At 36.9% G+C, this 17,909-nt stretch overlaps 1 protein-coding gene across 1 annotated transcript in view; it reads left to right on the forward strand.

Annotated features, from left to right (window-relative positions):
- The first annotated feature begins 1,387 nt into the window (after positions 1-1,387).
- Positions 1,388-17,909, forward strand: part of ppp1r37 (protein phosphatase 1, regulatory subunit 37) — a 72,531-nt gene continuing 56,009 nt past the window's right edge. The window contains exon 1 of the mRNA NM_001080167.2: positions 1,388-2,920. Within this exon, the coding sequence (NP_001073636.2) occupies positions 2,275-2,920 (646 nt within the window). The 5' untranslated portion in view covers positions 1,388-2,274. The remainder of the gene's footprint in view (positions 2,921-17,909) is intronic.

Below are 17,909 nucleotides of genomic sequence, written 5' to 3' on the forward strand. Positions count from 1 at the left end.
AATAAATAAATAAATAAATAAATAAACAAACAAACAAACAAATAAATAAAAAATAAGTGAATAAATAAATAAATAAGTGAATAAGTGAATAAGTGAATAAATGAATAAGTGAATAAATAAATAAATAAATAAATAAATAAATAAATAAATAAATAAATAAATAAATAAATAAATAAATGAATAAATGTAAGGGTTCATGCTGAAAGTCCGGTCTGATGTTTAGGATAGGCCAATATATTAACAGGCCCGTAGCCAGGAGGGGTTCGGGTGGTTCAAAAAAACTTTCCCCCCTTCTGACAAAGTCCAGATTTTGGCCTCTATATGAGCTCATTTGTCCTATTTTTGAGAGTAAGCCATCATAAATTGTGAAAATAACCAATAGAAGAAGGTTTTAAGAAGAATAACCAATAAAAGAAGGCTTTTTTATTTAAATGGACAAGTTGTGACTGCGGAGATGAGCTTGCTAGCTTGTTATTTGCATATAGGCTACAGTTTTTAATTTAAAACATTAACAACAGATTGACATTTTTTATTGTTTGTTTGTTTTTATGATGGATGATAATAAATTAGCATTTAGAAAATGATTACATTGATTACATTCTGACTACATTCTTACAGTCTGATTACATTATATATAAACTGTAAAAACTCAAAGTTTAAACGCACATTTTTAGATGTAAATCTTTGTAAACAAAAAAAAATAGTATGATAAACACTTTGACAAAAATGTAGGAAGTATTTTTGTTGCATTAAAACGTGCCATAATGATAACCATCCAACAAGCCAATGCAGCAAAAGTGTTCAAAACGTCACTAAAATGTATTTAAACGTCGAATAACTGCAAATAGATCCAAAAAAGAACCACCCCTTTTAATAGGCTGTCTGTTTAATTACTTGATAAATAAGTACACAGTGCCAGTTATCACAGTATTGCCATTTATAAAAGTTCCAGTTCCTGCTATTTGTGGTAAGGTTTGACGCCATTTATAAAATATGACATATCTGACTGAAAAGAAAAGTGTCTAATTTCCTATATTCACACGATATCTAACCAAGACTGAATAGTTATACAATATATATCCATTTACAATATAATATATTTGTTTATTTTCATGTGTAACACACGTCATAAACCATCCAACGTGACAGCTGTTTGGCAAAGTTCAAATGTCGACTGATTCGTTGAATGTCTATGGTGATTCACTATGTGCTCTAGTCACGATGAACCACCAATGCGTTTATAAAAACGAAAATATGAAATTAAAACTAAACACAAAAGCAAGCTTTATATTTTTATCTCGCGCACTTCCTCGGCAACAAACGCTTGAGGTGAAGCGCTGAAAGTGCGGCAGCTGAATCCTCCGGCGGGTTTCCAACCCGGGCTGATGACGTATCTCTGAGCAGTCAACAGACACACACACGGTCGGTCCGGACTGGAGCGACACCGGGGCCAATATTTCGCTCTTTTTCTGCTGTCTGCGCGATTTTGCGGTCTGTTAAACATCATTTATGCGAAGCGACCGGAGTAGAGTGTGTACACGGAGCACACGAGGCCGTTTGTTGTGGTTTTTGTGGACGAGAGCGCGCTCCGGAGTGTGACGCCTGTTTTTATTTGTGTTCACTGCGACACGGAAAGTGACAGTGCAGGATTCCTCGTCTTGACAGCTTAAACACACGACTGGAGTTATAAACATGCTGTTGCACTTTAAACCATTGTCTTAAAGAGTCAGTTTTAGTACTTTATCCGTCTTGGTGTCGGAGAGCAGGCCAGTGGAGAAAGCCTGATCCTCGTCATCTTCATAATCTTCATCATCCAACGCTTTGTTTATAGTGCAATATTTGCGATTTGAATGCTTATACTAGTGTTTAGCTTGATCTTGGAGGCGAGGAGAGTAGCAGTATTGATGGTGGACTTTAAGTACACGGTGTTTGCTGATAATGTCAACAGTATGTGCATGTGACACTCTTTTAATGTGTTCAGCTTGAAGCTAAAAGATGTTGAGCAGAGCACAGGCTTGGAGACAGATGCTAAAGTAAACTTAGAATAGAGTCATTTGCCTGATGTTACCCTTACAAACCAATAATACAAAAAAGGAATGAATGAAGTGAGCTTTATGTCTTAGCTCTGAGTATTTATACTTATGATGTGAGGGTTTTTTTTGCACTAGCTTAGGAGATATTGGTTTGAGAGGTTTGCATCGCAGGTGGTTCAATTGTTTTTTTTTTTAGTACTTGACAGGTTGTGGCGTTCTCTAGTTTACTGGAAATGAGAAAATGAATTGCGAGGATCAAGCTGTAGATTTGTGCAAAGCTATAGATTTGTGCAATGTCTCTGACAACACTATATCACACCCCACGCCCGCGGAGGAGATCCTTCCACGGGATGGCCTCCAGCTGATGGATGGAGACCAGGAGGAACAGGACGCCGCCGTCCTGACTAGATTAAAAGACGTCCATTTGAAGGATGATGCACTGCATACTAAAAACAATGGATCCATTGCAGTGTCCGCTGACCCTGTTAATGGTTCTGCTGGAGACCTGCAGCAGAGCACAGTTGAGGAGCCGCCGGTGACCAAGTGCTCTGTTGGAGATGTGGGTGATGATGGTGAGATGGATATCGGTGTGGATTTAAGTCTGGATGAAAATGGTGTTTTGGAGTTTGAACCAACTGCCCAGACTCAATCTGAGGAAAGTGCCTCTAGCTGTGAAAACTCTCTAATATCAGACACTGTCATAGAACTGCATTCGCAGGAACCTTTGGAGGAACACAGTGTTGATGTGCCCTCAGAAACAGTCCCAGCAGCTGCCACGCCGGTGGTAGAAGAAGCTGGGATTAAACATGGGTCAAAAAGGGTGACCTTTCCATCAGATGAGGACATCGTATCGGGTGCGGTTGAGCCGAAGGACCCTTGGAGACATGGTAAGTGGAGCTTTACAGATCTTGCAAACTCAGGTAAAGCTTATTTTATATTCGCACATTCAGACTTCCTGGTAATCTTTGGCAATTCTAAATAGGGAAATCATATTTGCTGCCAATGACTATCAAAGTACATCGTTGTTAATCAATTAAATAGTGCTAATGTTGTTTTGAAGTCATGCAATTTCAGACCGAATAGTCAAAGTAAATAATATAGAGACCATGTCACAAGTTCTCACTGTTCAAAAATGAAGAGATTTGGGAATATAACACTAACTTTACCACAGTGTCTTGCTAGGGATGAGCAATTTGACAAAAATCTTGTATCCCGATATAAATCATCTCATATTCTGATACATCATGATATAGTACCTTTTCTGTAAATTTAATTGATTAATAGTTTATTTACACTAGGCATGGGACGATACCAGCTTTCAAGGCTTACCGCGGTTTGAAAAAAATGAAGGTTTTAAAACAGTCAAAATTTTTTCTGCAATATCGTTCCTATATGAAGAAATAAAATGTCATATCACAATATAAACTAAATAGCTGATAATGATGCATATTACGATATGTGTCTGCTTTTTGTTGGCTGTATGTGGGCGGAGTAATACACAAAGGGTAAAGAGGCTGTAGGAGTTCTGATATTGCAGAATATCGCACGGCTATCAGCCAATCAGATTTGAGAACCAGACAGAATTGTTGTATAAATCATGATATAGTACCTTTTCTGTAAATTTAATTGATTAATAGTTTATTTACACTATGCATGGGACGAGACCCGTTTTCAAGGGATAGCGCGGTTTTAAAACAGTCAAAATTTTCTGCAATACCGTTCCTAGGGTATATGAAGAAAGAAAATGTCATATCACAATATAAACTACATTTCTGATAATGATGCATATCACGATATAGTGCCTTTTTCTGTTAATTTAACGGGCTCTATGCACAGCTAGAGTTTTAGGGCGAACGATAAAACTTCTGGTTAAAGCTTAATGTGACTATTTCAGTTTACAAGGTTGTTTTTTTACAGCATCGATGTTGTAATGTAATTACAATGCATTTAGTTAAATAGACTAAGTAGCATTTATTTAGTTTGTTCAAACCATTGTAACCACTAGTGCCGTCAGTACCAACAGGCTAGTGCGGAAATTCCCAATAGTGTCTGGATGCAGCCTTTATGATGCAAGCTGAGATTGCATCACTCAGCGATGCAGTCTCAGACACAATGCACTCAATGGAGTGAGTGATGTCACTGTGATGCGTAGGGTTAGGGCTGGGGTTAGGCGAGTGCATTAAAAAGCATTGGATGCAGCTCAGATTGCACTGCACCAGGTCTGCATCCAGACCCCTCCCGAAATTCCATTGAAAATACTGGGGTAAAATAAACTGTCATATTTTAAAGACATGGCAAGGGAAACTGGAATTTAATGCAGTGGTTCTAGTGCGATCTGAGACCCAGTTCATATCAGATATCTAACAGGCAGTGAGGATCGCTGATTTGTAAAGAAAACAGATCTTAAACATGACAATTTTGTAATGGAAATACAGTTCACCGGAAGCCCTCGTGCTGCCTGGCTGAGAATTAAAAGTCTGTGTGCATATAGCTTATTGATTAATAGTTTGTGTATCTGACTGGCTCAATAAAGAATTGACTCTTTCACTGGCATTTTCCCACGATTTGTTTAAGTGCAACGTTCAAACCAACATTAAACCCTGAGCTAAAACCTTTAGAGCGGTGGTCACCAAACTTATTCCTGAAGGTCTGGTGTCCTGCAGATTTTAGCTCCAACCCTAATCAAACACACCTGAACAAGCTAATCAAGGTGTTACTAGGTATACTTGAAGCAAGTTGGAGCTAAACCCTGCAGGGACACCGGCCCTCTTGGACCAAGGTTGGTGACCCCTGCTTTAGACCGTTGCAGACCGTATTGCTGAGACGCTGTGACCATGTGTGATCTCCTTCCGTTTACATCCATTATAGTAATCAATTTAAAATAACACACTTCCTTTTTAAACAAAACACTTCCGAAACATAAATTAAATACTGCAGATATCAAAATATACATATAACAAAGAAGAGAGAAAAAATGCATATCAAATAAAATCAATATTAACATATAAATGTTTAAAAACTTTTCACCTTTAGGTGAGTTAGGATCATCACATGTGTTTCTGTTCTGCTTAATAGCAGAACAATGAGAGAGATATGTGTTGAGAAATCGTTATAACTCTTCTTGAAAGTCAAGTTTACACACAGTAAGATTATTCTGCCTCTGAATAAGCTCAGGTGATGGTGTCGAGGTTTTGGAAGTTTCTGATTGGCTAATTGACAACATGTTAATTTAATTGGAGGCACAACTGTAGACTAGTATTTAAGGAAAAGCTCAAACACACTGCTTCCTTGTGTGACAACATGGGAAAATCAACAAGCCAGAATCAACAACAAAGCCAGATTACCATTAGCTGAATGACACTGGGAAAAAGACTCATGTTTGGAGACATGTCCTGTGCTCTGATGGAGCTAAGATTGAACTGTTTGGCCATAATGAGCAGTGTTACATTTAGAGGACAAAGGGGAAAGCACACAAGCCTAGCAACACCATCTCAACTGTGAAGTATGGGGGCGGCAGCATCATGTTGTGGGGCTGTTTTGCTGCAGGAGGGACTGGTCCACTTCACAGCATAGATGGCATCATGAAGAAAGAACATTATGGAGAAATACTGAAGCAACATCTCAAGACATCAGCCAGGACATTAGAACTTGGCCACAAACGGCTCTTCCATACAGACCATGACCCTAAGCATACTGCCAAATTTGTTAAAATGTGCTTTACTGACAACAGAGTGAATGTTATGGAGTGGCCATCACAAAGCCCTGATATCAATCCTATAGAAAATGTGTGGGCGGAGTTGAAAAAGCTTGTGCGGGCAAGGCAGCTAACAAATCTGACTCAGTTACAGCAATTCTGTCAGGAGGAATGGGCCAAAATTCTTTCAAACTATTGTGAGAAGCTTGTGGAAGGAGACTCAAAACATTTGACCAAAGTTATACAGTTTAAAAGCAAAGCTAAAAAATGCCACGGAAATGTGTGTAAACTATTGACTGTCTAGAAATTAATAAACAATTCTCTAAAACAAAATTTAGCAAATGTAAATAATTTAGGTGATCCTAACGGACCTAAAATAGTAAACTTTTAATATGATTTACCATCAGACATTATTTTTTTTTAAATAGTTATGTTCCTTTTCTTAGAGTGTATGCAAACTTCTGGTTTCAACTGTATATTAATCACATGGAAAGGGCTGTTTGTGTTGTTATTTGAAAGTGCATCTTCAAAAATTTTGTCATTAATGTGATTTTTCTCACTTTTTAAAAAAATATAATTTCATGATATGTTTGATTTAGAATGTTGAGATGAAAAGTACATGTTAATGAAGTCTTAAAACAGGGTAAACAGTGTACTTTCACGCATGCCACTTTCTCCCCATGCTGTTAGACACGTTTCTATCTGGAGTAAAACGTTGAGCTCATTAAAATGATGAATATTATTACTGTAAACGATGTATTTTTACAATCACATGAAATAAATGGTCACACTTTACAATAAGGTTTATTAGTTAATGTTAATTAATGCATTACTAACATAAACAAACAATGAACAATGCATTTACTACTGTATTTGTTCATGTTATATTCATACTCATGGTGCATTAACTATTGTTAACAAGCATGGACTTGGATGTTAATAATGCATTAGTAAATGTTCAATTATGATTAATAAATGCTGTACATGTGTTGTTCATGATTAGTTCATGTTAGTAAATGCATTAACTAATGAACCTTATTGTAAAGTGTTACCAAATAAATGATAAAACATAACAAACTGCTTTTAATTTCATGCAAATGATATACAGTACTTAATATTTGAAGTGGATCAAAAATGTTTGGTGAGTTCAATAGGACTTCGATAACAGTCAGGTATCAAACTACTGCTCTATATAGTCATATTGCACATCCCTAGTTCTTGGAGCATCAAATATTGAGTTGAATCCCAAAAGGAGAGCTCATCTCCTGCGGTTTGCATTGTTGCTCCACTCTAAAAGGTTTGCGTAATTGTGCTCAAACTATTCGTTCCCCGCTGAGTTGAAGCCAAGGCTTTGAACGTGGCTTCTGTTACCTGTTACGCTCCGGCTTTTCCTGAAAGACTCCCGTGATCTGACTGACATTTGATCCGTAAGTCCTCAAGGGTCATTCAGCGGCTTTATAACAACTGCACAGATCTGTTATGATCCGTCTCAGCCTCAAACAGCTGTCTTGTTGCAGATATGGAGGAAAATCTTCCAGCCAGGCAGTGTTGCGTAAAGCGCGTTTTGAGATACCAGCATCTTGTAGGCCGAGTACCGGCTCATAGTGTAAACTCGGTGACCTCCTGTTGATTTGGTTGCTATATTTCAGTTGTATATGAGCCAGCAAAAATATAACAGCATGTTCTTTGCTTTCTAGGCCAAAGGTTTTGAGGTGTGTCTCTGTTTAGCCTGCAGGGAATCTCCTTTGTGCATGGTCAAGGTGTGTGTGGTGTTTGTGCCTGTGTCGAAGACTTGGTGGACTCTAAAATAACGTGACGCAATGAAGCCATCGAGACACAATAAGCTCAGTGTTTTGTCTGACAGCTGCTGTTTGTTTAGTTAGTTCTCTCACATCTCAGAGATGCTTGGAAAATTCATTGTTTATGAGGGATGTTTGTTATTGTAGAAAGTTTAGCCTATAGTCTTAATAATACTGTTTTGTAATCATCTTTAAAATTAATTCTACTCTGAGGATTTTGTTTTTATGTTATTGGAATCATTTATGACTCTGATCTTTTAGTAAAAGAAAGAAATGTCAGTAGCATGTCTTTAAAAGTCACAAAATGGGGATTCATTCTTTTAATTTCCTTTGGCTCAGTCCCATTATTCATCAGGGGTCACCACAGCGGAATGAACCGCCAACTTATCCAGCATATGTTTTACACAGCGGATGCCCTTCCAGCTGCTATCCAGCACTGGGAAACATCCATTTACACGCATACGGTCACTTTAGCTTATTCAATTCACCTATAGCGCAAAGAAGCGCATTTAAAAGGACTCTAGCCAGGACTCAAATCAGCGACTTTCTTGCTGTTAGGCAGCAGTGCTAACCACTGAGCCACCGTATCACCCCACATAGTGGTGATCATAAAGGTTATTTATTTAGGTCAAATATAAGACGTCTTAATTTAATAGAAACATACAAAGGTGATACATGTGGAAAAAATATTAATGGAAGTAAATAATAAAGCTTTAATGTTGCGAATAATTAGGACATTCATCAGCATAACAAAAATAATTATGTAAGAAATCATGTTTTAAATTATTACCAATTTTTAAAACTTTGTAAGAAAGTGTATATAAGTGTAAATATTTAAGTTCATTAAAGTATTTTGGGAGAAAACTGTGATCAATAAATATGTATTTTAAAGCTATTTTTGCTCTTAACTTGCCTGACAAGATTTTTTAGCTATATAAACTGTTCTTCACTTTTAAAATGTATGATAGTCATTATTGTTTTATTTTGATGCCCCAAAAAAAAATTTGTTTTTGATCTGCTTACACACATTTTAAACAGTTCAGTAAGTTTAAATATATATTAGTCTATTACAAACTAATTTGCAATAAACTGTAAAGATGGTTGGTTCCACACAATTTCTTCATGTTGTCAAAACACAAATTAAGTTAACCTAATTCTAGCCGATTTCTTCTGCTTGTGCACAAAACTTCTTGCACGCCCCCTCAAATACGTCGCTCAAGCTTAGCGCAAATGCAGATCTTCTTGTGCGCTCTCAAATAAACGCTGCTGAAGTGCGATTTATTGTGTTTTTGTCACAACTTTGTCTCCAACATTTAGTAGATTTGCAAGGAATATTTATGAATGTCTCTAATAGACATACAGAGTGATAATGCATCGTGAAGTAAAGTGAAACGGCTATACGTCGTGTTTGCTGGCATCACGCACCTGTCAGTCAGTCAGCACGTAACCTTAAAGGGTTAAACAAACAGCGCACAGCACTACTAAAGTTACAGAAAAGTTCGCTCTAATTCACTTACCTTTTAATACGTTTTGGTGCGATTATCACCTGCTATTAAAAAAAACACGACTATGTTTTAAATGAGAAGCTGTAATGTAGCTGTGGCGGGATCAATTTTGGTGTGGCGCCCCGCCATGGAAGAATGAATGTAGTAGAAACCATGAATTTAAGTAGATTGAACATTAACACAATAAATTTGCCCACCCAAAAACTAAAAAAATTGTGTTTATAACTTATTTTAAATTAGTCATTTTAAATAGTCTGTTTGGGTAGCCTACTGACCTAAAACATTTTGTAGATGCCTAATTTACTATCTTTGCTAAGTTTAAAAGATGTAATCTTATTAAAGTCGCATGGTATATTATAATAGAGCATGTGGTATAGTGATGCTTTTGTGAATTAAAGTAGACTGTTGTTTCAAGCAGTCTGTCTTGTGTTTACACTACATAATCCTCTCCTTAGACAGTGTGTGTATAGTTCAATGTATATTTTAAGGAATCCAGGTCCAGTGATCAAGGTATTTGTGGTAGCAGCCTAATGTTTAAGTGTCAGATTAGGAAGCACAAAGGTTGCTGGTTAATTTCCAGGTAATGTTGTCCCTGGAGCGTTCTAGTGATCCCAATCATGCTCTGCCAGCATTGTGCGTTTGATCAGGGCACAGAGCTCTATGTCCGTCCTTGAAAATGCTGCACTCCACTACAGCAGCTGAAGGAGAATTGCAATAATAACTAGAAAATAAGAATAGAGACCAAAACTCTGCCTGATATTGGGAAAAAATCTGATATTGCGATGTTTTTTTTATTTTCTGTGATTCAGTTTTGCGATTTACAAAAGTTTCACAAGATAGTTTGAATAGCAATAGGGCTGCACGATATATCGTTTCAGCATCGACATCGCAATGTGAGCATCGGCAATAGTCGCATCAAAGGATATGCAATGCTGAGTCTGAATTATAGTTGATCAGGAGCTGCAGAATTGTATTTAATTACTGTGTTTATATGGAATTTATAGGATTTATGCAAAAAATGCTAATTCTTGGGGGCTTAGGGGTTGTGAGAAAGGTGTGCGACTTATTTAAGGACCGGGAGGGAGACTTCCGGGAGATTATCACTCGTTTGTAGGCATTATGAGTCCCGCAAATGCATAGAGACTTCCGGGAGACTTGGAATGTCTGAATAATCACGTTTAACAACTATAGTGAGACGCGATCCAGCGGTATATCCTTGATCATTTGTCCGACAGGCACTGCTCTCTGTCATGGAGCTCAGAGGAGTGTGTGTGTGTGTCTGTCTGTGTGTGGCTGTGTGTGTGGTCACATGATGTGCGTTTTCAGCGGACGGAGGGCTGTTTAGAAATGCTAGGTAAAACACTGTGTGGATGTGGATCATTTTCATCTTATAATGGCATTTTAACACGAAGACATATTAGTGTAAACAGGGCCTGAGTGTGTATTTTTCGCGAGCGGGTTTGCGACGGGGGCGGGGCGGAGGATCGGCGATGCCAGCTCAGCATTGTGTTGTCTATTGGCCATCGGCGATGGACGATGTCATCGCCCAAGCCTAGTTTCTAGTCTAAGAATGTCATATTCAAAGCGAATACAAGTAGGGCTGCAACAACGAATTGATTAAATCTATTAAAATCGATTACCAAAAGTGTTGGCAACGAATTTAATAATCGATTTGTCATGTCGTGCAACGCGAAGACGTTTGATTATTAAAAAAAACTTTAGTTGAGAGCGGAGCGGAGTGACTGCACTCTGCCTCTCTTAAGCTCTGATACCAGCAGTGTTCTGTGCCTCATAGACAAGACGCAGCAGAAAGACGAGCAGAGACATACATGGCGAAGACAGAGAAATCTGTGCGACCCCAGACATCCAAGGTGCACTGAAAAAAGTGTTGCTTGCAGAACTGTTGCAAACAACTTATTTGTGTTGAATTTAAACAAACAAATTAAGTTTAATGATGTTCTACTTAATTTGTTTGTTTAAATTCAGCCCAAATAAATTGTTTACAACCACTTAACATGAAAAATTGAGTAAATCCAAGGAATCGTCTTTAAATATATTTTTTTCAGTGTGTGAATACACCCAGCTCTACAATATAGCAGTATTGATATGGCAATATTGACGTTATTCCTAAATATACAGACCCTAAGAATATTGATCAAGAATATTGTTCAGACCCTTTGCACGCGCAGAGATTGAAAGAATTGGAATTGTTTTATTAATTTAAAGTATTGTCAGCAATTTATGAAATGTTTTCATAAATGAGCATTAGGGTTAGGTCACTGCATGATATTGAAGAACATTTTGATGTGCAGTTGCAATCTTAGAAATCTTATAACCAGGATGAGCGTTTTTTTGCCAAGTCTCTTGTTGTGAAAGATGATCGAGGGGTGGAAGCTTTGAAATCACAGGTGTTGGCTGCTCTTATTTCACACTCACACATTGTTCTGCTGTTGTTTAGGTATGAGGAAGTAGTTCTAGTCACCTGCCTGTACTGTATGCTCTATAATTTCCTTATTTTTTTGAGGCTGAACTTCCCACTTTTGTAGCTTGCTTTCCTATACAGTTTCTTCTCAGCCATGGTTTGGGTCTGCAGTGTTCGTGACCTAATCAGAGAAACTGTGGATCTGATTAATAAGCGGGCTTTGTTGTTTAGTTGACGACTTATTAGTTTAACTATATAAAGTATATTTATTTAATCTAAAATAATTAGTTATAACTTTTTAAACTGGGTGGCTCAGTGGTTACCAGCACTGTCATCTCGGAGCAAACAGGTTGCTGCAGCCTCGGCTCGGTCAGTTGGCATTTATGTGTGGAGTTTGCCGGTTCTTCCTGTGTTAACGTAGGTTTCCTTCGGGGACTCCGGTTTCCCCCACAGTCCAAACACATGCACTATAGGGGAATTGATTAACTAAATTGGCCATAGTGTATGTATGTGTGTGTGTGTGTGTGTAAGGGTGTTTCCCAGTACTGCGTTGCAGCTGGAAGGGCATCCGCTGTGTAAAACGTATGGTGAAATTGTTGGCGGTTCATTCCGCTGTGGTGACCTCTGAAATAGAAATATATTTATAAATACATTTTTTCTCTCTCTTTTCCATTAAATATCTGTATTGTCATTCTATACAGATATTGTTATTTAGTGCAGAATTTTCAGCAAACTTTTTTTTTTTTTGCCAGACTGATCATTGATTTTCTGTTCAATGCATTCATTTATATAATCACACATTTTATTATAAATGAAAACAACATTGCTTCATTTATATATATATATATATATATATATATATATATATATATATATATATATATATATATATATATATATATATATATATATTAGGGATGTAACGGTATTGTAAATACCGTCATACCGCAATATTAATTTTTTTCGATATTACCGTAGTCGCATGACTCGGTAAAACTATAGGTCTTCTGAGAAAATTTGCTCAGGCGAATGAAGCGAACGGGAGGTAGCGAAAACTACAATACCCATCAGCCCATGCTTGACCATCATCCCTTGCGGTCTGTTGTCGCTACAGATCCAGTAATGCGGAAATGGAGTGTGCTGCTAGAAGCGGGGATGAAAAGAGCTGGAAAGAGCTTTAGTTTGAAAACGCATAAGTTTTGCTATCCAGTAAAACTTACGGTTTCACGGCTGGAGAGGCCGTTTTCATTCTGAAACGCTGCAGCTCCGTCTCAGTGTGGATGATGGAAAACGGAGACATCTGAAAACGGAAGCGGGGCTGCAGACATTCGCCTCTCTGATTGGGGCTTTTCCTGAATATTAAGTAGCCTAACACACACAGTTCAGTCCTGCATTCTCTCCGTGTAAGTTCAGACTTCGCAAGTTTGATCAAGGCTGCAGTCTCTTCTTCTCAGTTTGATATGGAAAAGCAGATTATACCGAGGACACGGGTAAATCTTCAAAGGGAACAGTGTACTTTATAACTTCATTCACATCACCCTGGCTTCGTTGTTTCACTTTGTCAACAATAAAATGTAAACATGATTTAAGGAACTGCCTATTTTCATTTTAATATTAGCAACTTAGCAGACATGTTGAGGCGTCGTGCTGCATATATGAGCGTCATCTTCACTGTGTGGATATTTATAACAAAACGGAGCCGATAACAACTGCCTCCTTTCAATTTCAGTGAAAATACGAAACACAGCCTCTCTTTTGCTGAGTATTAGTTTTAATAATCGATAATGGCCATTTTAAAAGTATAACATACAATAAGTTTATACATTATAGGAAATAAAGGCAAGCGATCAGTCAATATACAGAATGTACGTGCTTACATTAATCATTAACTTATCTTTGTGCTCAGCCAAAACACGTTACCTGAGAACAAGTAATAGATTCCAATGACCAAAGTCAGGGAATATGTCGTTAGATAAAGACAACAAGATAAATGAAATATCCCGTTTAATAAATATAGTGAGATTAGATCCAGCGGGAGATGCTTGATGAGAAGTCCGACTAGCAGAGCTCTCATCTGGGTAGATGGGCTGAGTGTGATTAAATGTTGAATGTGATGAGTTTTCAACAATACTAAATTGAAACTTAATTTTTTTACATGGTTTAATATTTTTTTTGTTATTAAAATTGAAGTTCCTGTTTCAAAGCTTACAGATAGATGGCTAATTTGTATGTCATTGACACTTTTGGCACTTTTTTGGAGTATTTTCATAAGTTTTGTTTTTTCCTGTAAATGATTCAATAAATACCGTACCGTGACATTCATACCGAGGTATTACCGTACCGTGAAATTCTGATACCGTTACATCCCTAATATATATATATATATATATATATATATATATATATACATAATTTGTATTATAGTTGGTATTTTTTGTATTATAGTTTGTATTATTTTCATTGTGGCGAGATAGCAAAACATTAAGCTCACATTTTACGGGCAAAATGTATGCTGATGATTTTCTTATACACCAATTTGTGTTCTAGATTTGACTGTTTCTACACTATTCCGATGATTAATTATAAAACATTTATTATTTATATCTAGTCTGTCAAATACATGCCGTATTGAATTAATTTTTTTCATTTAATTTTATCTTATATGTTATTTTATATATTTATTTTGATTTAATTTAATCTATTTTAATTTATATCTTCCATTTTCACACATACAGTTGAAGTCCAAATTAATCGCCCTCCTGTGAATTTTAATTTCTTTTTAAAATATTTTCCAAATGGTGTTGAACAGATTCAGGAATTTTTCACAGTATTTCCTATAATATTTTCTTCTTCCGGAGGAAGTCTTATTTGTTTTATTACGGCTAGAATAAAAGCTGTTTTTAGTTTTTTTAAGGTCAATATTATTAGCCCCCTAAAGCAATATTAGTTTTGGATTGTCTCCAGAAGAAACCACTGTTATACAATGACTTGCCGAATTACCTTAACTTTACCCTAATAAGTGAAGCCTTTAAATGTCACTTTATGCTGAATACTAGTGTCTTGAAGAATGTCTAGTCTAATATTATGTGCTGTCATCATGGCAAAGATAAAATAAATCAGTTATAAATCATCTAAAAAAGATGCTCTTTCCGTTAAACAGAAATTGGGGGAAATATTCAAGAGGGTGAATAATTCTGACTTCAGCTGTATATAACACAAATTGCTCCTGTTGTTTTGTAGTCTTGTTTATAAGATGATATACCTCCTTTCCATCTAATCTTGCCCTCTGTGCCCCCTTTAAGGCTTTTTAGCGGCTCTGATGGTTTCATTCAGGTTGTTTTTGATGTGTTTAGCTGAAGGGAAAGGGCATGGCCGGCGTGGGTGTGTTTTTCTCTCTCTTAACACCCTCAGTGCCCCCCATGACCGTGGCACTGCTGTGTGAATGACTTTGAGCTCCGCTGGCATGAGGTGGTGTGAAGATCTATTTTGGAAGGTATCGCTCAGATGTGACTGACCCATGGCTTCCCTGACAGATACAGAGCAGCTCTACACTGTTTGCTATCGGGCCCCTGGAGGCCCCCAGTCCGGCTCTTGCATGATTACTTTTGTTTGTTTTTGCATTGCAACTAGACAAATGCTGAAATGTAATGATCAAATTTAGCATGATAATTATGTTACTATCCTATATAATATATATAATTATTTATAATTTGAACTTTAAAATGTTCAGATTGTTGTATTTGGTGTAATTGTTCATCGCAGCACCAAATGCTATGTTAATCTGGCTGAATTCTGTGAGTAATTCAATCATTTTCCTTCAGCTTAGTCCTTTATTTATCAGGGGTCGCCACAACGGAATGAACCGCCAACTATTCTGCCATTTTTTTTTTTTTTTTTTTTTTTAATGCAGCGGATGCCCTGAAAGCCACAACCCAACACTGGGAAACAACCACACACACTCATTCACACACACACACTCATACACTAGGAACAATTGAGTTGATTCAATTCACTTATAGAACATATGTTTGGACTGTGGGGGAAACCGGAGCACCCAGAGGAAACCCACGCCAACATGGGGAGAACATTCTAACTCCACACAGAAATTTCAACTGGCCCAGCTGGGACTCGAACCAGTGACCTTCTTGCTGTGAGTTGACAGTTCTGGTTACCACTGAGCCACTGTGAGTAGTTATAGGCTCCAATTTAACATCAGTTAATCTAACTAAAGTCCATGTAATGAAAACTACAAAAGCATTTATTTAGGGATGCACCGATCCCGTTCAATACCGCATATTTTTGCTGGATTGGGTATCGGCCAGCTGGTACAGACCAAAATCCAATCTTGAGCGTGCGCCATATTCTGTGTAATTCACAAGGCCATGAAGGCCAATTATAAGGCCCAGAAAGTAAGGCCTACTACTGTGTATCCCAAATGTTTTGAAGCCATTCTATAGTTTAAGGTGAAGTACAGATGAATATTCAAGTGGTTAACCAGTTAAACTCTGCGGATCTGTGACGTCTTCGACTTTCGCCTTCAGATTTAAAGGGCTAGCGTTGCACCAGACCCCCGTAAGTGGTGTCGTTTGAAAGTGTAGAATCTATATTTTATGCACATGTGCATCACTTTTGTTTTTGTTCTACTGTATAAAAGTTATTTACACTTAAATACACAGTATTTTGGATACCCGAGCTAGGTATTTTACATTGGTTCATTTTCATATTTTTCATATGACACATGTACAAGTTATAGCTCAAATGAAAGCTCTTGCCGGTGCTCATACAGTTCTAGCATTCCTTTTACTGAATTATATTCACATATCAAACAGTTGCTGAATGAATTGCGGTGTTTCCATGGCGCAGAAGTGAAAACAATACATTTATGATCAATAAGCAGCCCCAGATAGCACAGACAGCTGTCATCTCTTACCTTATGCTGTGCGCTTCAGGGCCATTCTCCTCTGTTTTTGAGCTGATGTGCATAAGTAATCCTTTTATATGTCTGACGTGCTCCAAACACAGTGAATTATGTTTGATCAAACAAAAAAATAGTGAAATATGAAAACAATGATCGCTCCCTGTGGCTTGTACAGCACCTCTCATCAGTTGGAATACAATAACTTTTGCATAGATTATGGTGGAGACATGTTTCTTTTTCCCTATGATTACAGACATGTGCAGGAACCACCAACATTAATTACAGCACGCTAGACCACACAGAACCTAAAAGGTACACTTTCAAATTTGAGTTTATAAAAAAAAAATACAAAAAGCGCCTCTTTTTTTAGATGTTTATTATGACACAGACAACATATACAGATATTTTAAACACTCTCAATAGTGTTTTATAAAAAATCAAAGGGTTTTCTTCAAAATGATACCAAATTTTTGCATTTACACCTCTGCATGTGGATTTGGGAAGCTTTTAAATTTGAGTAGGCAAAATCCAGGCGGAAATCCCAAAATAGCAGCAGTTTAACTGGTTAAATAACTTTATATAACTAACTATAATATGTATTTTTTTCTCACTGTTGTTGATTTTAATGCATTAATGTTTACTAATGAGACTTTATTGTAAAGTGTTACCCTCCTGTTGTACTTTTTTCATCCTTTTATTGCAATTCATTTAAAAAACCTTTATTTTCTCTGAACATGTACAATGAAGCAATACATTAAGTATTTATTTATTTATTTTTGCTTAGAATGCCTGTTTAAGCAATCATTTTTGTAGCTTTGTTCAGTATCAGAATTAACAAAATCAGAAATCAAGCGTGATGAGAATATTTGATACCAGCAAAAGCCTACCAGCAAATATACCATTTTGAAAGAATTGTAGGTGGGTGTGGGTGTTTATATTTTTATTTTTAAGCTTTACCCGTGTTATTGTGTAGATCTTTTTGTGCTTTTGTAATTTCAGAGCAACTAACAGACTAATCAGACTGGTTGGTTTGCTCGTTTTCAAACAAAGCAATGGTGGATGATTAAGCCAATGAATTAAAGCAGTTTTTCATTCTCCTCCTTTCGCCTTTTCTCGTTTGGTGTGTCTGTAACTTTACGCAATAGCAATGGTTTCAGAGATGCAAGAGGAATAGAAGATTACTTTTTTACGCCTTGTTGTTGTTGTTCTGTGAATTATTGGGAGGCTTACTGTACAGAGGAGATTGTAATTCATGACACAATCTCTTTCGGTCTGTGGTTCCTCGGCTTTAGGAACCATTTTTGCTGAATCTGAAACATTGAAGCTTTATTACAGTTTTAGGGCTTCTTCTTCTTGTTCATCTTCAGCCACTTTTTTTAAAAATTATAATTACAAAATAATTAAATAAAGTTCGTCATTGGTTTTCTGCTGCTTTTAAAAATGACTTTTAAAGGATGTTACGAAATTTTTCCGGAAAAGAGCATTCACACATCCTTTCCAAAATACCGGTAAATTCTGACATCATTAACCAGGAATGA

This window comes from Danio rerio, chromosome 18 (assembly GCF_049306965.1).
Source record: "Danio rerio strain Tuebingen ecotype United States chromosome 18, GRCz12tu, whole genome shotgun sequence".
NCBI lineage: Eukaryota > Metazoa > Chordata > Actinopteri > Cypriniformes > Danionidae > Danio > Danio rerio.